General features: G+C 40.6%; 1 protein-coding gene across 1 annotated transcript in view; it reads right to left on the bottom strand.

Moving 5' to 3' along the window:
* The window catches only part of KIF26B (kinesin family member 26B), a 298,248-nt gene that overhangs the window by 201,473 nt on the left and 73,826 nt on the right, over nucleotides 1–22,949 (bottom strand). Inside the window, exon 3 of the mRNA XM_074925552.1 lies at nucleotides 5,738–6,271. Coding sequence (XP_074781653.1) covers nucleotides 5,738–6,271 — 534 coding nt within the window. The remainder of the gene's footprint in view (nucleotides 1–5,737; nucleotides 6,272–22,949) is intronic.

Raw genomic sequence — 22,949 nt, 5'->3', positions numbered from 1 at the left:
TGGGCTGCTAGTTGAGGGGTGGACAGGAGAAATGAAATACAAATAGCCAACTCCTGTAATATACAAATTGAATGATCAAAAGATCATGGCAAAATGTCAGCTGATGACATACACTGACACTAGTAGGGTCATAGCTAATTATTAGTGATGTGGTTTAAAAAGGCTTTTAGTCAGAGGAAAGCTACTTCAGCGATAACAACTAATGCAGGGAGAAGAGGGCAACAGAGATAATTAAGCAGGGATATAATTTCAGTGCCAATGAATTTGTTTGACAATCTGTTTCTTGGCCCAGTCAAACAATCTTTGAATATAAAATTCCTGCACTTTTAGTCCACAGTCTCACTACAGTTACTTTGTTGTTACAGTCCAGGTCACAGAATGAAAAAAAAAAAAAAAAAAAAAAAAAAAATCAGTGCAAGAGTTTGCACACATTTGTCCAGCAACATCATTCATAGGCTTGCAGTAATAGGAACAAAGTTTTCTACTATGTTCAGGGAGCCATCACACTCAAATGTGGATCTCATACGTTCAGTGACTGAACTGCTACTGAAACATAAGCCATCTAAAAAACTCTGGACCAAAACCTAACTGCACAAAGGTAAAATACCTCCTGTGTTAGGTATCTCATACTGAATTGTGTGGACTCACATAAAAACATGGTACTATAAGAGCCAGTATAAAAATCTCCTCTTCTTTTGTCGCTAAGATGCTTTGGCAAAATAGGTCCAGCTCCAGGAAGCATGGAATAATTACAGAAGACACCTGTTAGTCTACAGATGGAGCAAGTAACTTAATTTCTGTACCTTGCATTATATGGTTTAGAAACTCCTTAAATTACCCTGGCACTGCTATAGCAAACATTAACATTTTAGCTTTATCCTGCTGAACACTAAGAAGTGACAGAAGCAGCAGAGACTTGGAAAAAAATCGTGGAATCAAAATCCTGGATGGGAATACCCCCCCACCCACCCCCCAGGCATTGGCTCTGTATCTGAACTCTCCATCTTGTGCCCAACTCTAATCATTACCAGTTTCTTTCTAAAAGCCTGTGCCTGAAAGAACTGATGTGTTATGAGACAGCCATGACCTAAGTAAACTCCAAACAAATCATTCATCACTGCAAAACTTCCAGAACAAGCTGCTACTTTCTCAGAGCACCGTGTTCTTCTAAACACACATTATACATGAAGAAGAAACAGAAAGCACATACTGTAGGTTTTCATCAATTGTACACAAACAAAGCCTTTGATAAGTCTCTGAATAGGCTTGAGATCACTACGCCTGGGGCCAAGAGGCTCTCAGTTTAAGATCTCATTTTCCAAACTTTTGGTCAAAAGGGTCTTTTTAAGTGCAGTGGAGAAATAAACACTTTTTCCTTGGATATCATTATGTTCACAGTACCTCTACCCAAATCCTTACATGTACTACCTTTTTCCTTACCAAATTCAAACTTCACAAACTCGAGGTCTGGAGCAGGAGATGCTTACCCAGATCAACAGTCACAGTTGTTACCCATCCTTCCCTTTCATGGCCCACATTGTTCCTGGAAGAGTTGGCCTTTTCCAGTTCTCTGGAGTTTTTTTACCTTCCTGTCATCCAAACCAACCAAACACGTGGTGCTAATTTTGTTTGTTTGTTTGTTTGCCTTTTAAAACAATCTACTTAAAAGACATACAAAGATTCTTATGCAGATCCAAGAAGGTAACTAGAGGACCAATGAAATGCCTACTGTTTTATGTTCTGCAGCTTACAACACAATGCAGCTAATGCTATGCTTCTGGTTTAGAGGCACACCAACATGCACGAACCACGCAGTTAATTTAGGTTTAAAAAGGGTGCCCATTCTAAAGAACAACAACTACTTTAAAAAATGGAGCAGTTTTACTCCAGAAAAAGTGTTTTAGTGTAACCAGCTTAATCTAGTCACTGTTTTCAACTTCTTTCCCTTTGAAAGCAAACACTAAATCAGTCTGAACTACTAAGGACTCGAATCTATCTTATTCTTTAATGAGGTGGGTTTGGTTTAGCTACTTTAGCAGCTAAGTAATAAAAATGTTATGCATCCAATTTAGTATCACATTCTCTATAAAAATTACAAGAAGCAATCATTTTATCAAGGTATTTGGACTTTTGGCTCCTACAGTAGTACCGCAGGCCCCAAGATTTCTTTTTCTTAAAGTGTTATGTAATAACTGGTAAGCAGCAGAAAGGTACTTAACACTGTGGTATCCTGTAATTCACATTAGCAGCTGCACAAATAGTTACAGCCCTTCTCGCGTAAAACTTCACCAGTTTAAATTGGTTTTCTCTGAGCATGGAAGGACCTAAATCCCTCTGAGTGATAAGAAGATCAACAGAAGCCTTTACAAGTGTTAAAACAGTCTGATTGCCAGGGTATATAAATGTTACCAGCTAATGACTGAGAGAGCAAGATTTTCAGACTCTGGATCAAATTCTGACTCGTCAGTTTTGACTGGTATTTTCCTACATGTATTCAACAGAAAGGAGTCACTTTGACCCGGACTAGGTAACCATTTCAGCATTCCTGTGTTCGTAAAAGGGTTTTAATGGGCTGTGCTTTTTGTCAGTTCCCTTTCCCTCCCTCCAATTCCCTGTTTTGTAAGAGGACTGCTTACCAGCAAAATTTCATTCAGTCCCTTACAGAAAACAGCATCACCTGTTCATTTGTGAGCCAGGCCTAGGGGACATGACAGGTTTTTGGAACCAAATCTTCATTTCTGTCTAGTCAAGGGGTGGCTAAATATAGAATCACTGATGGGGTCATCTACACCATCTCCTAATCTCCAGGTGGGACCAGTTTTGCCTAAATAATTCTTAGCAGCTATTTCTCTGACTTATTCTTAGGAGACTCCATTGATGAGTTCCCATAATGCCTCCATGAAATTATTAGAAAGTTTCCTTTACACCTGACATGCATCTCCAGTTAAAGACAGTATTACTTCTTCTATTTTTCAGACTTTAAGCATATAATACAATACTAAATCTGTCAGTGTGTAAATTCACATTTGTTTTACTTACACCTGATAGCAATTACTCTTTCTGCAAAAGTAATTGAATGGTGGCATGTCATTTAAGACTTGCCCTAAACTACTGCAGCAGCTGAGCCCTACAATATAACAACACTCCATTCTTTTTACGTTTTTTTTTTCTACCTGAACTCAAACAAAAGCTGTAATTTATTTCCCATAACAAGGTTCTTATTTTAGGCAGTCTGAAGGGGAAGATCCTAAGAAGGGAGTAACATCCTAGAACTTACAACCGTAGGAATACCTTTTGGTGCCTAAAATTGCCACAAGCCAATTCTGAGCCAGAGAATATCACTTCCAAACTAATGTTTCCTCTTTTTGGTGATACTTCAAGGAAAAAAAACATGGTCAGTTTTCAAGGTACTCAACCATTTCTGTCAAGTTATCTAGACTGTCTAACAAAAGCTAATTTACAATGGGAGGTGTCTACAACAGGCGCCATTAAGTCTAGAGCCATGAGACTGACTTCTCCCTGGACATCAATTTAACAAGATTATGATACAGAAGGGCACTGTACCTCTCTGTGTGAAGTGTAAGGCCTTTTATTACAAGAAATTATTTGCTATTCCTTTTAGATAATGCACAGTAAGGTTTTTCTAATCACTGTTCTTAAGGGAAAACAAGAACATTTAATTAATATATAGACATTAGCAAGTAAGTAGCTAGTGCCCTGTTTTAATTCACCTTCAAATCAAGATAACAGATTCATCTTCCTAGCGCTCTTCCCCAGCAGTTTTGTAACAGTAACTGCATTTAAAAAATGTATTTATATGGGAGAGAGATCTAAAACATTCTGAAAATGGGTAGCTAACAAAAGCAGAAAAGCAAAGCTTGCATCTTCCCACTACTTCAAATTACAAATAAATTACTTTTCCAAGTTTTTCTTCTTACTTGGCTAATTCCCAGTCTGATACAGATACTACATAATCAAACACTAAAATCCTTTCATTGTGTTTAAAGACAAAAGCTATCATTATTATTCCACGACTGGACAATTAAATGTGACATGAGTAAAGTGAGAATTTTAACATTTGAAGGTGGAATCTTAAAGAGAATGTAAAACTTACTATCAACACAATGCATTACAGACCAACATTGCTATGTTTGCTTGTTTTTTTTCCAGTTTGCCTGGGTTTTTTGATTTGATTTTTGTTTATTGGGGAGGGGGGTGGTGGGGTGGTGGTGTCTTTTCTATTTCAAGGTTATTGAAAGGAAAGGGAAATGGTAGGGAGCAGTCCTTAATTCAACTGTAACCAAACTACAGGATAAGTCTGTAAAGTTTTGAATATTAGATTCTCCTTAGTAAATATTTTAAAGACAGAATTAACTATCTAGGAACCATAAACATTATTAAAAAGTAAACAAATAACATGTTTTCATAGAACATGAATCTGAAAGATCATGAATGCAATAAAACTGATTTTCCTAATTATTCAGTTTTCTTAATGTGCATTCTTTGTTCAGGTTTTTTTCTTAGATCAGATTTTTTTTTTCTCAGAACAAACTACAATTACATACTGACCTTCCCAAATGTGATTCAGGTTCACTAGAGCATAAATCCATAAAACTATAAAGTCACATATTTTCCAGATAAAAACTGTAGTTCACTTCTGGTTTTACCAAGTCTTCTTTGGTGCATGACAATATCTTAATGTTTATGAATAACATCACTTTTTTCTGGCTGCAATATCACTCATACTGATAAATGTTAAATATTAATTTAGGGATCTGTCTTGCAATCTGTTCTTAACTTAGTAGAAAGACTAACTTCCAAAGATATTTATGTGCCTAAGGAAGCCAACAGGGATGGCCAGGGGAACTCAAAGAATAGGCTTATGTCGCAATCTGCAAGTGCTTGGGCACTCTGAAAATCCCACCACTTGCAGCTAAGTCTATCAGAAAGCTTACTTCCTGTCATAAAACCCCTTTCTGTGCCAGCTAGTGTATATGGGTTCTACAGGTACTTACAAGTGTCGTGTAACAGAAAACAGCAAGTCAAAGAGAAAGAAAAGAACATGCTGAGAAGCACATTAAAATTTCCCCAGAACTGCTAAGCTCTAGAGACTGATGGAGATGTTGAATACATGAGAACTGATAAAAATCAAAACACCAAGAATCAGTTGAATCTGCAGAAGGCCTTCAGCACACACTAGCATCAATAAGAACGTATGTAACTTAGAACACATCAACGAAGGTAGTGCCTGCTATATGTAGACAAAGACTATTTGATCATATGCATACATGATGAACCAAAAGACCGTCTGGATACTTCCTGAATATCAACCCAGAAGTCACTGATGCACTAGTGCCACTTTCCACTTGTGAGTAAACAACTGTGACTGGCTCACAGCTGTTGCTCCAACCAAGTATTATGAGCGAGAGTGAGCACTGTGTGAGGGAATAATTGCATATACTGTATGAATAGTTATCTGCTATTAAAAACAACAGCTTAGTTCTATTATTAATAATAGCTGAATTAATGAAAGGTGTTCTAAATAATACTAATTGTGATCTGTGTCTCCTCCAACTCAATCCCCTATCAGGTAAATGGAAATTTATAGCACTCCTTGTTCTGGTGCTCACTATATGAATCGCTCTACTTCTACCTCACAGGAGCAAACAGTGCTAGCATGCCCATGCAAGCTTCAACGGCAAGAAAACAAACATGTTTTTTATGTTAAAATACTTACTTGGTAGGGATATAGAGTGACGCCATTCGTTCTTGACAAAGACCAGGTACCATCAAGGTATTGATGAGCCTGAATAGCCACAGAGTTGAGAACGTTACCGTTGCTGGGGCTGGTGGCCATTTGAAAGCTGACCTTGGCTTGGTGTCCAGGAGAGCCATTTTTCTTCTCCACCCCATTGACAATTCCTAGACTGTTGGGTTTTCCACTGTGTTTGTTGGCAACAAAGCCTGTATAATTAGGTGTAGCATAAGGAGCGGGCATGTATGCCCAGTCCCTGGGCTGCAGGCTGCCCATGTGCCGGGGACTCACTAATGTGGGGATATTGGAGAGAGGTGGGGGAGAGCCTGGTGAGGCATCGTAATGTTCTGAGTTGGCAGCTTGCTCTAACGTCAGCACCATCTGAATGGCCTCTTGCTTCAACTGGTTCAGGTGTGTGGCACAAACGTCACATCTGTTGTCCTTCTCATTCCATGCCTTACGAATGGTATTAGGAACTTGGAGCTTGTCATGAATCACAGAAGTAAAACCTGGGTCCTAAAAAAAAAAAAAAAAAAAAAAAAAAAATCAAACAGAGAAGGGAGAGGGGGGACAGGAAAGAAATGTTTAACCATGGTCACCACAGTGAAACATTATTACTGCTGATTGTGCATTTCAAAAGCCAATTTATGAGATAAGCTTAGAATGCAAACAAAGGCCATTAGATACAGTCAACATATGCCAGCAGCAGAGCTGAACAAAAATGAGAAACTAGATCGTGTTGGAAAGAAAAAAATTCTTTTACTTTTACTGATAACTGGCAAATATTATAATTCCACTGCAAGCTTCAATGCATGGCAGAGAGAATGAATTAACCTGCTTCACATCACTGCACCTAATTTCTGGCTTGAATGAAATCTACTCATCGTTACACAGGTGAGATCAAGAGCAACTCCACTAAAACCAGCAGGCTCGTAGCAAGGTTCACAAATCCATCTACTCATCAATGTCAGCTTTTGGTACTCAGAAAATCCAGGACATACTCTGCAACAAAAATGTAAAATTTCAAAGCCTACCTGTAAAGAAAAATTGAAAAAACCAGAAGTACCATCACTCCCCCAAAATCCTTTTCAGAATTCAAAACTCATGGATATTTGATAAACTTTAAGAGCTTTTCAGCATTTCTTTTACCAAGAATACACTTTTCAGCCAGGAAAAACTCCCCACAACTTTTCCATTAATTAAATGTTCTACCACTATTTTGGGTAGCTGCTGATTATATAAAATAAAACAGTAATTTTCTTGAACATGTATAGGGTCAATAATTTATAAATAATAATTTTATTATTGGAAAGCATAGTTTTGGTTCAAAACCACGTGATCGGGTTTAAAACCTCTTGCCTCATATCCTCACCTCACAGCTAGGATGTCAGTGGTGCTCTCCAGAGCAGTATGTCACCCTGATCTGATTACAGCCATTGAAAGACGGCCTAATTTGCAAAGCGCTTCTGTAAGTTGTGGAGCCAAACAGCAGTCTCAGTAGGGGCTTATCACTAAACTTGTCCAGTTCTTACAGCATCGTGCAGTTTTAGAAATACACAGCAATAATGTGCATGTTATGCAGAGCGAACAATGATGGTAATGTGATGGCAGCATTTCTTGTGCAGTTATGTGATGGAAGTATTTCTTGGAAATTTCACACCACATTTTTGTGGTTTTACAGACCAGGCAAGGCAGACTTCACCTTCCCCTCCTTAAGTTTTAAAGACTTATTGGTGGATTTTCTTATGACTCAAAAAGATATACAATCAGTAGTATCAGAATCTCCTTTTTTTTCTCTGCATCTTTGTGGCTTTATCAGCTTTATCAGAAAACTGGAAGAGTGCGGGGGGGGGGGGGGGGGTGGTGTAGAATCACACAAATACTTATCAAGTAATTTGATGAACCCCATGCCATCCAAGATAGACAAATTTTATGTCTGGATAGTTTGGTTGTGCTGAGAAAGAATGGGTAGGGGGTATAATATAGGGAGGAAGAGAATTCATCGGTAGAGGGTCATATTCATTATGATCCGTCTTTATTATATACTCAAGCGTTTTATTTTCACTGTTTAACTACCGTGAACAGCTCCTCAGCATGCAGTGATTAATTGATTCATAAATCATGATGCCTCCTTATGCACAGCAGCAAAAGAGCAGTTCTAGCCCCAGAAGCCCAAGAGAGTCATATAAGCTGATGGGAAACAACAGGAGGCTGAGATCTGATCAAGCCTCAAGCTGGTCATTTCTATTCTATGCACAAAGGGGGTCGGAGCATCAAAGTGTATCAGGAAGGCAGGAACTGGATTCTGTACCAACCCTCCCCCCTTTACCTTCGGGAAGGGGACTGGTGGAAATCAGGGGGAAAAAACAGGATACAAAAGATGTCAAATCTTATTTTCCATCCCAGACCATAACTAGGTCAACAATTCACATCAGATATAGGCATCCCGTCCATGATGCCAGGTATGCAAGGAAAGGACTCTCTACTTTTTCTATAATGGGCTAGACAAAGCTACCTATACAGCTGAAGTGAGGTGTAAGCCTTCTTTCCAGGCTCCTCCACAACTGTCCAGAAAAAATCCTTGCCAGCTCTTCCTTCAGCTAACTAGTGCCACAAGAGCTAGTTGTTGTTCTTTGGAACTTCCTTTAGGCAACTGGGCTTTAACCCAGGTAATTATATACAACATTCAGATCCAGCACCAGTTCAACATGGAAATTCCTGGATACTATGATAAATACTCTAAGGAAATAAAGCCTTCTCTAAAGTAAGCAAATGTCAGCATGATATAAATATTCAAGTAGCACACCAACTTTAAAGAGTGCTGGACAGCAGTGAATTCAGCTTCATTTCAGTGTTAAAACAAACATCAGATCATTCTCTGATACAACAATAAACAGAGAAAGAGAGGGAGGGAAGAAGAATGACTGTTCCCTCCTCAGGACCAGAAAGGAGGAAAACAAGCACAACCTAAACTGATTACTCCCAAGATTGGCCCTGCTAATCTATCAGACTCTACTAGATGGATAGCCCAACACTGGATGCAAGTCTGGAACATGAAACAGAAAAGCCTACAGGACAGCAAATAAATTTGGAGAAACTCAGGTTCCAGAAACACGTTAGTCACATTTTGTTCTCAAAACAAAACTGATAGAGCTTAAAAGAGAGTTTACTTTCTTATTCTTCACTGGGCAACTCCACTATAATTTCACAGAAGAATCGGCTGACAGGCTTGTGACACATTTAGCAGGAAACAGGCCACAGCCTGGATAGTCACTACACCCTTGCATGAACAGCAGGGAAATGCAGCTACATGGCACTCGGTTTCAGTATTTCATCTGCAAGCAATTGTCTTCACACATTCCCCTAGGAATGCTTATTAGTTTAATAAACAGCTTCTTGGCCCATAGGCATACAACAGTATCATGTCCCGTATGAAAGAGAGATGGGCAAGCCTCACTGGGTAAGCACTTTTGAGCTAGCTGCGCTAAGCAGGAGTTGGAAAGGTTATACTCACTACTGAAACTTGTGAGGTCTAAGAAACCCCACACTCCCTGGCATGAGAGCAGATTTGCTTGTGAAATCTGAGGTTGACACTGGAAATACCATTTATATTTTGGCACTCATTTCCAATCCTGACAGAACAAAGTACAGTGACACTGAAAACTGAAACAGAACTTTAAAAATCACAAAGGAGTTTGGTTTGAGTTGAGGGCAAAGGTTCATGATGGTTTCTCTTATTGCTGTAATGGTTCACCCATCTTTAGTATAAACAGCATTACTGTAAACTCCTATTCCTATAATAAACAAATGAAGGCATGTAAGAGATCTGAAAGCTTCAGGAGATCAGTCACAACACAGACCATAGCATAAATGCACAAGGCAAGCAGTGAACTAAACGGAGTGCACACTGAGCTTTGTGGTAAAGGAGCCTTTTCACACATTACCTTTGAGTTTTCAAGCTCAAGTAAACACCAATTCCAGCCATGTTTAGTTGTTCATCTTCTCCACTGTAACCAGCTAGTAATTAATCCCTTATCTTTGGTCTTGAACTAAAAACCCACATGGGAAAGACAGAAGAGGGAAGGAAGTTTGGCATTTCAGAGATTCATCATAGATAGGTATGCTAGGGAATTCTGGCTTTACCCAGTGAAAATGTACCCAGTGAACTGACAGTAGTTAAAGAAACCCTGAAGTATAGAGACAGACTGCAAATGCAGTCCTGACCTCATGGAGGAGGAAGAATGGCACTACTATATGATCATGTAAGATAATGCAGAAGCATCCTCCTCTCTTTCGTCTCCCTTCATATATCTGTGCCTTGCTGTATAGGTTTCATGACATTTTAACTGCATCACTAAAAAAGCAGAGTACAAGAGAATAATCCTTTCCTTCCTGCTACCCAGCTTGGTGCCCATCTTCCTCAACAGAGGAAGCAGACCACCACTTTCAGCATGAAGCACAGTCTGTTTCACACATACATACATTTACACAAAACTCACAAGGAGACGTGATGAAAGCAGACAGAGCTCAACTGGTGAACAGAGAGGCTGGCAAGAAAAAGGATGAGCAATTTGCACTTTTATATATTACATGGAACCTAGTTGATCACAGATTCATGTACAAATAACTCATATGCATACTACTTTCTTGCAAACATGTAAGATGTAGTCACTAATACTAGATACACTTTCTAAGATTTTGTGCACAACTGTATTTGATTTGGTCAGCTATAGCCTAAGCAAGTTAGACATTGTGACCCTATGTCATTACGCCACCTGAGAAAACTCAACTATACAATGGATCTCAAGACCTTCTTATCAAATTGTGGTTTTCAACACCAATACTATTCATTGCTCTTCAGGGAAAAATAAAGCAGTCAATACTAACTAAATCACAGAGGTCAGCTTCCCCTTGAAGATTCTCGCAGAAGACTCACGGAGATCTTTTGTTTCCGAAAGGGTCCATGCAGCAATGACTGCTGGTATGTAATCCATCATCCAAGGTGAGGGAAGAAGTAGAGGAAAGCAATGATCAAAGTTCTGCCCAGGAAGAAGTGTGTTTTCCAGACTCTCACTCTCCACAGGCAGGGAGTAAAAGAACTAATTAAGAAACATTAGTAGGAGGGAAGACTTAACCCTGATAAAAAACACATGTTTTTCCATGACTGTGCAAACATCTCTGCTCTAAACACAACCCTGTTCCCCTGTTCATCCATGGTTGGTCTCTATTTGGGGGAGGGTGGGGGTGGGGGTGGTGCGGAAATCTGTTCTCCTTTCTCTCTTGAGAGTGTACTTTCCAGACCAATAAAGAGATGATACTTGTAAATTTACTTTCCAGAGGCACTCGGGCTATTTTCCAAGTGACTCTGCACTCTAACTTAAACATATCCTATCATCTTCTAGGCCACATTTCAGAGATTTGTTGTTTTCAGCATTCCAGAGCCCCAACAGTTGAAAGAGAGCTCTTCACTCTTACAATGGCTCCACTTCTGTTAAAGCAAAGGTATGTTCAAATAAACTGAAGCCAATGGGAGTTTTTCCTCAAATAAGCATGACAGGATACACACTATGACTATAAATTAGTAGCACTGTACCAAACTGAGCTGGGAACCCCTGGATAAAAGTCAGTTAGCTTTGCTAAATTAAGACTGAATCCTCTAAGGTGGCAGGACGTCAGCTAGCACAAGCAGTGTTTTGATAAGTAAAAGCCGAAGTGGCACATGAGCAAGACCAAGGGGACAGTGAGGAGGCCTCCGTTTTTCTATTGCTCTGTACATAACAACTGACACCTCTGAGTGTGACCACACTGCCTTACCTGTCACAGAAGACTTCCCTCATGCTCACCATGTTTTCTTCATATAAGCCATACATTACCACTCCCAGCTGAGCAAATGAAACCATCTCATCTCTTTTGCTAGAAAAGGAAAATTAATTTCCCTCTTGTCTTTCTGAAACTCTATCCTTTCCCCAGAAGGAACATCCCTCCATAAGCACTATTACTACATGTTGGGGAAAAGAGAGAGGAGGCAATCCTGGAAAGATGTAAGTAGCGAACTTGGGCAAAAGGAGAGACAGAGGTCAGGAGGAAAGCACAGTGGAATAAGAAAGAGGCTTCTTACATTAGTCTGTTTCCAGCAAGCCCCTGTAAAAAGACTGTCTTACCAATTGCAGTAAAAACCTCTGCAGTGTTATCATATCCCACCTTTTTAAACTAGTATGATTTTCATTTACCAAACTTGAAGAACTGCTTTTTGCTGCTGACTTGAGCCTTCACTTTCAAAAAGGCCATGAGCATGCTCCCTGTCCTACAGTCAGTACCTCCAGAACACATCTGGGGGATGTCTGGGGCAGGCGGGTGGGGTGGAATCAAATCTTAATCCTGATCTTAATCCCGCTTGGTGTAGACCTCAACATTACTATTTTCAAGGTGGTTTTCTTGAGCTAGTACACACTACTAACATTTGGACTTCTATAACTTAACATTTGTCAGTATAAATGAGCCACTCTGCAGCCAGAAAAATGTGCTTCTTTGGTTTAGGCTATCTATTTTCTTATCTGAAAGCAACAGAAAGTCTGAGCAAGGCTCACCTTACAAACTTGCAGCAGCAAGAAGCAGAAGAGAAAAAACACTGGAAAAAGAGGAGGATTAAAAATCAGGAGGAGGGACAGAAGGGGAAAAACAAAAAATGTTTTCTAATTGCTCCATGAACTGGCTTACGGGTCCAATGATGGATCAGCACTGACGGACTTACAGCTGTACACATCTGGCACACAGGTGTTTGTGTTAGCATTTGATAGCTAGACAGCAGCCAGATTTTTAATTGGGTTGGGAAGAAGAGATGAAATAGCAGCAGGAAAATCTAAATATACATTCAGTGGTGCAAATCCAAGCCTTGCCCAATGAGCTCTGCTATGCAGTTGCCTAGAGCTCTGCAGCCCAGACTGAATCTGTGGCCACAGCATGCACAGGGTATCCTGGAAGGAAGCTGCTTCTACAGATACGTGGCAGACAAACTCAGCTGTTGCCAAAGGGGCAGAATGTGTCAGGACTCTTTTTATAGCACAAAGAATAGAAACAAACTCAGAATTGCAGAAGCTTCGTCACTTGTGCCGGAAAAAGCAGCAGCTCCATTCTCTCCTCCCTGCTTTGTATTTTCCTGCCTGAATGTTGAAGGATTGCATTTGCTTTCTTAGCCACCAGAGCACACTATGAGCTTGTGTTCAACTGATTATTCACCTTGACCCCCTACTACTTTTCTGCATTATTGCCATAAGCAGTCTTGTGTCATGCATGCAACCCAGATGTATCACAGATACATTTTTGCTCAGGTTTCCAGTCACCCCACAGAACACTTGCTATTGCTGCCTCTTCACTCAACTGGGGGCTGGCTACAAATTTGACCTAGTTATTGTTAGAATTAGATGCTTTCAAGAATTCACAAACTGTTAGCTTTAACAACCAAATGTTTAGTCTCACTTCTCACCATAGTGGCAAATGGGATACCTTTTTTTATAAAATCCTTCTGATTGCTAATCACAACGACATTGCTCTTTATTGTTGATATCCTGCTGCCCACCTTTCAAACCCATCTGGGATAAGAATGAAGCACAACTGACCTATGATTACGTGGGCCAGACCTGTTAAAATACTGGAATAACATTAGCTTTTCTTTGATCCTTTCAAACTTCCCTATTATTCCAAGATTATAAACATCAGATCAACAAATCACTTAAACCTCTTTGAATAATCAGGCTACAGTAGCAATTACTGTTCTGACACACCTCCATATTTTAAAAGTTTAGCTTGCTTTTTCTGTGAGAAGAGCATTATAGTTCTTTGATGAATGTCAGCACTGAGATACTACTGACACTGTAACCAGTGATTTCTCAAACAGCTGTCATACCTGAAGAATGGTAAATAAACATCACAAGTGTGAAGGTCAGGACAGTATTTGTGACACCTATATACTTACTGTTCTCCTGACTTAAAGGGGTTTGTAGCATGCCGAAATCTCTTGCAACTGCTTTTCAAACATGAGAATGATACCCCTTTTACTTTAGGCAAACAATCATCAGAGAAATTATGGTTTTTATTTCATAACTTAGCATCCTCAAAAGAGCTATTCAGTATGTAACATTTTTATCAAATCTGTTCAGCTTCAGCACATCTACAATTACAGAATCACAGAATCATCAAGGTTGGAAACAACCTTGAAGATCATCTAGTCCAACCATTAACCTAACACTGATGTGCATCAGAGAATCAAAAATTTTCTGTCCTATTCAGCTTGGTTTGTATCCTTTTTTTAAAACTATTTCTGCATGTGCACACTTATGCTTTTCTCTCCACTCTAAGAAACATTAGTATCTTTAAATTGCATGCAAGATTACTGGTTTAGAGGGGGAAAAAAGGGGGGAAAAAAAAAATCAGTAGATTGATAGAGGTTATTGGTGCCTTTTACAATGGATAAAGAGCTTTTTCTTTGCATGTCTGATCTTCCTTTTAATTCACTCAGCCTTTGGAAAATTTTATCAATTTCTCAGCTTCACACTGAGGTTCCAACCTGGTTCGGCAGAACTGCCTTTCATTCATCTTGGATATGCTCTCCTCAGGCAACACTCATTCAGGGACTCTTCTCTAGTTTCTTTTCTGCCACTATTAGATTTCCACCTTTCTCAACTGGAGAGGAGTTGGGAAAGTCAAGGATATGGATTGAGAGAACAGAATTAAGGTATTGCAGGCCTTAGTACAGCACTAATTATGGTCAGTTAAAAACTGAAGAGTTCTACGGCAGTTTTACAAAGCCGTTTGAAATTCACACTTTGACTTACTTTCATATCCTTGAATATGAAAACACTAGGCAACCCAAGTAATCTTAATCTTAGCAAAATTGTAAGTAAAAGTAAAATCCTGACCACTTTATTCAGATCAGATGGAGCTTATCTGTATGCCAACTAGTAAACAGAGAATGGATTTTGCTCCCAGTCACTGTGAAAGCATACCACAAAGAAAACAGCCACTTCACAGTGGCGCTCTCTCATGCACATTCACAGTCCGAGGCACATGAAAAATTTAAATGTATTTGCCTCTTCTCTGTGTTTCCATTTCACATCATTACTTGTTACTTAACACAGTAGAGAACAGCCCCAGATCACTGTGTAACCCTTGAGGTTGGGACAAAGGAAAAGGAGAGAAGAAATCAAGGCAATGATCTATGAATGGATTTTTTTTTTTTCCCCAACTAATTTCTGAAACAGATAATTTGAAAGTCTACTGATGGGGTAGGCAAAGATACAGAACTGCTGACCTAGAAGGAAGATTACAACATCCCTATTAATATGTAGTATGGCACCCTGATTTCTCAACGCTGTTTTCAATGGACTGAAGTTGCATAAGAGCATTCTGTAAGCAGCTCTGAAGTTTGACAGCACCTGTCTGAAACATCCTCCTTGACACATACCAGGCCTACAGCGGGCTGCTGCTTTAAATAGTAGCCACATACCAGGTACTGACAGCCACTTGCTCCACAGGCAGCTAATGTCCCCTGCTGTCTAGCCATACAGACTCTCATAGTCTCACTTTGATCTGCTAAATCCTTCCCCCTCAGTAACATTTGGCCTGTTACCTTTTACCACCTCCTTCTCACTCCAAGCCATTCACCCACAAAAGGGTGCTCTGCTTACTCCTGCCTCAGGATTCTTCAAACACTCATCATGTCCAAGATCAAACTGCATTTCAGTGACTCGGGCTCTTGGAAATCCCCTTTTTTTCCCCTCAGAGAGGGAAAAGCACCACCATTCTCTTCCTTTCCTACCAGCAATACAATGCCCATGCTCCCTGCCTTCCTCTGCACAGCCTTTTTCAGTCCAGCCTCAGGCTCAGCAGGTTTATCAGGTGCACAGCTCCCAAACCCAGCAAATACCCTTTGACCCTTCTCCTGCCCCTCAGCCATGACACCCCACCTCACTCTGTGCACTAATCCCAGCTTCAGGTTAATTGATGCCATACTTACCACTCTGGATGCACATGACATTATTCATTATTTGTATTAGCACTTGGGTTTGTTTTGATTAATAATATGAACTGAGAAAAGAAAAATCCCAGTGCAACCCATTGAAATTTTATTCTAACAGTTTTACATTATCTCGGGGTGGGTTATGTTCGCTTGTGAAAGCTCCTCAGCTTTGATGTAATACAGACAGTAACCAGATATAATTTTGTATTTATAGCTGTTTCCATTAACACAGTTATATTAACAGCTTGTTAGTGATTTAATTATCAAATTGTCTAATTATGGTTTTGCTTAAATTTCTTTTGTGCAGATGGAATCACTTGTAATTATTGCCTGTCCCTGGAACACCTAAAATGAGATATAACATATCAAAAACTTTTCTTTGGAAGTGAAATCTGTATACATAAATATACTTCTCAAGAATTTTATCACTTCTGATACCCCATATTCTACACATTTTTCATGTACAATAGTTTAGATATATTAATAACATTTTTATGCTTGTACAAAAATATCACAGCATATCAAAACAAACAAAAACGCACCAAAAAAGTTAAAATCTTTATCTTAGAGGGTGCCAAGTGCCCCTACCTCCATGCAGTCAAAGAAATCTTAAGAGCATTAGAACAGCCATGAAAGAACATTTATTCCATCTAGTATACAGGGCAGGAAGCAGGAGCATACCTCAGCTTTTCAGCTGGGAATAATTTCAAGAGCAAAGTTGTTTGTAGGTTTCCACTCCAGTTGCAAGATCAAATTATAGCATGGTATAAATATTTGGGGTATGCAAAGGGAAGGAAGAAGAGAAAACAAGATCCCCCAAAAAAATAATTAAAGTAACAAGAATCTGCCAACTCTCAGTGGGAACAGAATTACACTGTCACAACTGTCTCACATACAGTATGAGGATAAACTGCAGTGCATGGGATGCTTTTTCACCCAGTAAAGTTCTCTGTTCTCCAGCCTTGGGGCAGTTGCACTGTTTAACACAGCTCAAGCAGTAGAATGCGTGTTATGAGAAGCCCATTACACAGCCTTTTTCTCTTGGGTCTGCTGTAAACATACCTGCTAAAGTTCATTAAACTGTATCTGCGTGTGACTTTCTACACAAACTATAAACTAACCTGTATACTTCAGCATATGCTTCAGCTCCAGTTCAGCAAACTGTCTGCATCTGCTGAGGCAGGGATTGCACAGGATTTGGTATTCTGTGCCAAGGGTAGGTGACAGAGACTGAGTTTGAGGGGCTGTTGAGTGCAGAAAGATGCGTGGGGAAGATAAGAAGCTGTGGTCGGGATGGAAGCTGTCAGACTGCTAAGCGTGGCTTTACATGAGGAGAAGAGAGCTCCAACTCCACTCACTGTGGTTTAACGCGGATGCCAAAGGACCTGCTTTTGGCTGCTTCCTCGCAAGGTGATCCAGAAGGCACTGACTCAAGCTGACACAGCTGCATGATGCAAGGCTGCTCTGAGGGAAGGTACTGGCTTGGGTCCAGAGGCTGATGGGTCACTTGGCTGCCAGTCACCTGGTGATGTGGGTATAGCAGAAATCTTCCTGGATCTGAAGCCAACAGAAGTTGGTATACAGCACCATACAATTCTGTGGGCCTTGGTCAGTCCCCTGTGAACCCTGCTACTTCTAAACACAGCCAGGAGCAAGCAACATGGTCTAACATTTACCACTGCATTTCTCCAAGCTGGTAAAAGCTCCGTTTTCAATATTGTCCTGGTTTGAGTGAGCGGCGGGGGTTTGTGACATTAGGGGAGCTTTGGAGTACAGCTAATAACCTCTTTTGTTGTTGTCACCTATTAAAAAAAGAACATCCCAAACTCAGAAAGTAGGCATGGTTTCTGTTCAGGACTATTGGGTTTGTTCAAAAGTGCTCACACTGTGCAACCCCAGGCTGTCACTGCCTCTGCAGCCTGTATCCCATCCTCCACACCCTCACAAAATCCCAAGCAATTCAAATAGTAGAGGATGCGACAGGGCTCAGTTAGAAAGCATTCTCACCGAGGTCTCAATGAAAGCATTCAGAGCTGAAGGAAGCCAAGCACTCCCCTCCCCACATCCATTCACTGTGAACAGAAGCCTCAAGCCCTTGCTGTGGGACCACAGGGGACAGGCACATAATGAGCCCTCGCTGCCAAACAGCACCGTGTTACCAGCCCCCCATGACACCGATCTACAAGTGTGGGCTAAAAACATGCCTCCCCCACTCTCACCACAGCTCACGTTCTGTCCTGAATAAGCTGACTGCTGACAAGCCCAAGAGGGGATCAGCCTCTTGACTTGTGTGGTCTGATGAAGGCTAAGATTACAAATCTTTTTCCAAATAGTCCCCAAGTGAGCCACGGAAAAAAAAAAAAAAAAAAAAAAAGAAAAAAAAAAAAGTAAAGAAAAAAAAAGAAAAGAAAAGAAGGAGGGGGAAGAAAAAGTTTCCAGCAGAGCCTGGTAACATTAGTCAGCCTCAAACCAAAATACAGTGTTCCTCAGGTTACAGTGTCAGCTGAAAAGCTCCCTAACCAGTGGGGAGGAGAATGGATTTCCAACCTTTGTAAAGATTAAAGACACTGATTATGACCTCAGACTAATACAGGGCTCCTTGTGTACCCAGTCAACAGCATAATCAATAGGGATCAACTGGCATCTGAAAGGATAAAACTATTGGTTCTAGAGGTAGCCACTGCCACTATGGCACTGCTTTTGAAAGACACTGCATAAGGCTACCCACCCTCTCCCTATACCAAAGGGCACCTCCTGCAATTAATCTACAGAGCAAACCCCTGTAAACTCAGGGTCCAGGTTCTCTGCTCCCGATTCAGTTCTATAGATTCAGAAATCAAACCCAACTTAAGAAAACTTAAGACATACCTCCTCCAACAAAAATTATTTATCATCAGTGGCCTCTTAAAACACCTTGTAAGAATTTCAGCAACCACTGATAAAAGTAAATGTTATAAAATCTACATACTTGAATAATTCATGCAATCTGGAAAAAAAAAAATCTACTTTTTGTTATTTATTGACAGACAAGCTGACATCTGGATGTAGATTTTAAAAAGAGAATTACGTCATAATCATCCTGCAAAGATGCTTCAAGGAAAACAGTGCAGGGAAGGAGTTGCTATTGTACTGGCTTAAATTTATTTTTGTCTGAATAGCTGAAAGCTACATATCCAGAAAGAAAAGAGTAAAGAAATCCAACTTCAATTGTGAGATAGAAAGCTCTCCTACCACTACCTTTCCTTATTTCCTTAGTTTCATTTCCAGAGTCTGGGTGTCATTAACTTAAATTTAGTATTAGTCTCTACCTCTCATGTATCTTCTGCTCCTCCTGATTCACACAGATCTGGACCGTTCCTTCAGAGGTTGCTTTGTTCTCTGAAGCAGATGGGGCATGGGCAAAGGAGCACAGAGTGAGAGTGGGAGGACAGAAGGTGTCTGAGCAGATGAACAGTGATTAAAGGTGCTACTGTGGCTCTCCACTAGATTCACAAAGCATGGCAGTATGAAGCATTGTGCTTGTCCTTTGCAGCCAGCTCCCACAGCAGTATCTGGAACATGGACCTTGGTGCCTACAGCCCTTAGATAAGCCATAAGAAGCAACATGGACACTTGAGCAGTCACATCTGTCAGGGGAACCACATAAGCCTGCAAAGAAAAGCTGCCAAACTTGAGGTTGTATCTTGTGATTATAAACCCCCAGAGCTATGTTCTACCAGGATTTACTCATTAGATCCTCCCTAACTGCTAAGGCAGCTGCACCTCTCCACACATCAGTAAGGTTGCACCCCTTTAGGCCAACAGCACTTGGTAGAGCAGCCCTCTGGGGTTTAAAGCCTCCATCTCCTCAGGAGCTGCACTGTCCACCTTCAGGCATGGCAAGACAAGACATACTATCTATTCTTCCTGCAGCAGGTGTGCTGTTGAGCGGCCATCACTGTGTTACTTGTGAGCCCAAAGTCCAGCTCACCGCAAGCAAATGTGGGCATAGAGGAGTTTTGGGTCAAGTGAAGTCAGTACTGCCACCACCTCTCCTTCTCCACACAGCTGAGGTTAAGCAGCTCTGAAGGAGCAAGACAAGTATGGAGGCTGCAACAGAAAAGGTGGGGGAAGGGTTCAGAGCTTGGAGCTGGTGAGAGAAATCACCCTCTGCATGCCTTGATGTTGTGCTCTTAATCCACTTGTCCGGTTTAAACTCATCTTAATTGCTGAGGACAGTGGTCTGAGCAGGGAACATGAAGTTCTCCAGCCCTTGCTGGACACCACCATGTATAGGCTGTTTTATGCCAAGGCTGCTTAGTACAGCAGCACCACTAGTCAGAAGGACAAGCCCTCCTTTTGGCACAGGAATATCATTCCCTTGGCCCTTGCCATGCACCTCTGAATATGAATAATCTCGCATGGGCAATGAACAATCATCACAGGGCATCAACACAACCAAAGACAAGTCCCCCAAATTCAACTGACCTAATTTAATACATTCAAGACCAGACTTAAAAATCAGAGATCACCACCTTACACAGCTTCTTGAAATTCACGCCACTACCCTCTGAACTTGAGGCCTAGCTTTAGATATTCCATGTGTTAAATTAGAAGAGACAAATTCTCCTCACAGATCACCTAGGCTTTGTTACATTGCAGGGAGAAAAAAACAGAGGGGGTGGGGGAAAAAAAAAAAAAAAAAAAAAAAAGGAAAAAATAAGAAAAAAATTTAAAAGAAACGAAGGAAGAGAGAAGCAGCCACCAAGTAATCAAAATACTAAAAAAATCTCCACTGTCACTCCTTCTGCTCAGGGCTTCCCTACAATAATCCACTGATTACTTTGCATTTACTTTTTCTTATGAGCAGAGTAACACAGGCACAAGAGCCCTAAGACACTGAAATAAACAAACTAGTGAGAATATTAGGTATGTCTCATGGGAAAAACAAAATGCAGTTGCAAATTGGGAGCTGTATGTAAGGACCCAATTCCTATACGCCAACAGACCATTTTGGAAGCATACAGTGGCCCCACTTAGTATGTTTAAAGTGGAGAGATTTTTTTTGTTACCCATACTTCAAGATTACAGGTGGAAATATAGTTTTACAATCAAATTTCTCGATATAGTTTTAATTACAAGCATTTTAGCTATTTCTCAAACCATTTGTATAGTTAGATATTAATAACCAGAACTGAGCTCCAGCCCAGTGTCTCCGAAATTTCACATTTTTAACCGATAGTATACAAGCTACATATAAGGTCTTCAAGGCTTTTCCAGAAGCAATACTAGAACACTGGGACCTCTTTGTTTTATTAATGTTTATAGAGGACTGCATTGAGTACTCCACTGATTACCATAGGGACTGGCAGGTTGGAGTCACTGGGAAGTCCAACTCCCCCTCCCCTCCCTTCTCCCCCAGTTTTAAATGCTTTTGGTGTTCTCAACTAAATCCTGTATTTAGAATTGTAATTTAACTCACTCTCCCATGCTACCATCCACAGAATGTTTTCTGGCATGCTCACAAAATTCCACCAGAGACCTTTTTTGGCATTCACTTCTATAGCATTTTGTGAATTTATCATGTGAAACTTAAGGGACATGGAAAGAGAGGGATTACAGAGACATCACTTGGTATCCAGTGCAAATAAAACTGTAATAAAGTTTGATGTATGTATATACATTCAGAGTTTTTGTGTCTTATTTAAACATTGAATACACTACTGCATATTAAGGTCATTTTATTCCTAGATAGAGTTATACCTGCACAGCCAGAACATTTTACACCATCTTCCATAACAGATGTGAACCTCTGATTCCCCACCCCACCTCCTGCCCCTGTTCCCAGACGGGCTTTGTATGCAGTTGCTTTCACATTTATTCTTGGCAGCAACATCAGCCATGTCAGACGCGTAAGGTTCCCAGCACTCTTACACACATATAAGCACTGAAATGCCTCTGTCCTGAACTCTGTTATGGCTAGTTTCCTTATATTCATATTAGGATTTAAAAAACTGACACAGAACATCTCCTTTGATACTTAATAACATATAAAATCAGCTTTCAGAGGACAACACAAAAGTAAATTGCAAAGGTTTGAAGACTCTATAAAAGTTACTCCTTTTAATCATATTTAGAAGTGGTTTAACTTCAAGAAGGGAATTTGCAGTTCAATGAATAAATAATTTTTACTTCTTTCTGACATCAGCCCCAAACAGAAAATGCAAAACCATGCACTTCCTATACTCTCCTTGCCCAAGTCTCCAGTTCTGGCTGAGCCAAGAGTGCATGGTAGAATTTGAGTGAAGGAAGCAAAGCAACAGAATTGCAGAACAGTCGAGGTTGGCAGGGACCTCTGGAAGTCACCTTGTTCAGCCCCCTGTTCAGGCAGGGTCACCTAGAGCAGGCTGCCCAGGACCATGACCAGACGGCTTCTGAGTACCTCCAAGGTAGGAGACTTCACAACCTCTCCGGGCAACCTGTGCTAGTGCTAAGTCACCCACACAGTGAAAGTGTTTCCTGGTGTTCAGTGGGAAGCTCCTAACACTTCTTCACATTTCTTCTGGAGCAATTCAGATCTCTGTGCGGGCTATAATACCTGGCAGAACAAATACATCAAACTGAGCAAGGTACAAAACCCATCCAGAGTTCCAACCACCATTTGGGACACAATTCCTAAAGATTCTCCATCTTTAGGCATATGCACTATGCTGGCACCTGGTAGGCCAATGTAAAGACGCATCACAGCAGCCACCACTACTAAAAGTCATTCTCCTTTACTTCCCCAGAAGAGGAAATCCTTGGGCTTCCTTTACACTGACAGAACAGAGGTTACCCACTGTACATGTACAAACTGGGCTCAGAAAACATATGTCCATATCTACTGTCAAATACATTGTGGCACACTCCAAAATAGGAGCAAATGTGCAAACTGGTGCAGTGCAGCCCTTCGGCAAATACTCTTCCTGGTGGAAAGCAGCCATCATCCTGCTGACTGATCCCACTGGATTTGAGACACTGTCTTAAGTCTTAAGCCTATTCTTGATTCAATGCATTAAAATGCCTTTTAGGTCTCACCTCCAGAAAGTAATTCTTATATCATGCTTCATTTGCAGCTTTTAGCACATCACTGGGGAGATAAATCCAAGAAACAAGTTGCCTAGGTCACTACATGCAATGCCTAAACCAGAGGATTTTTTA

Source organism: Athene noctua, chromosome 1 (assembly GCF_965140245.1).
Source record: "Athene noctua chromosome 1, bAthNoc1.hap1.1, whole genome shotgun sequence".
Classification (NCBI taxonomy): domain Eukaryota; kingdom Metazoa; phylum Chordata; class Aves; order Strigiformes; family Strigidae; genus Athene; species Athene noctua.
This window is presented reverse-complemented; position numbering and strand designations above follow the sequence as displayed.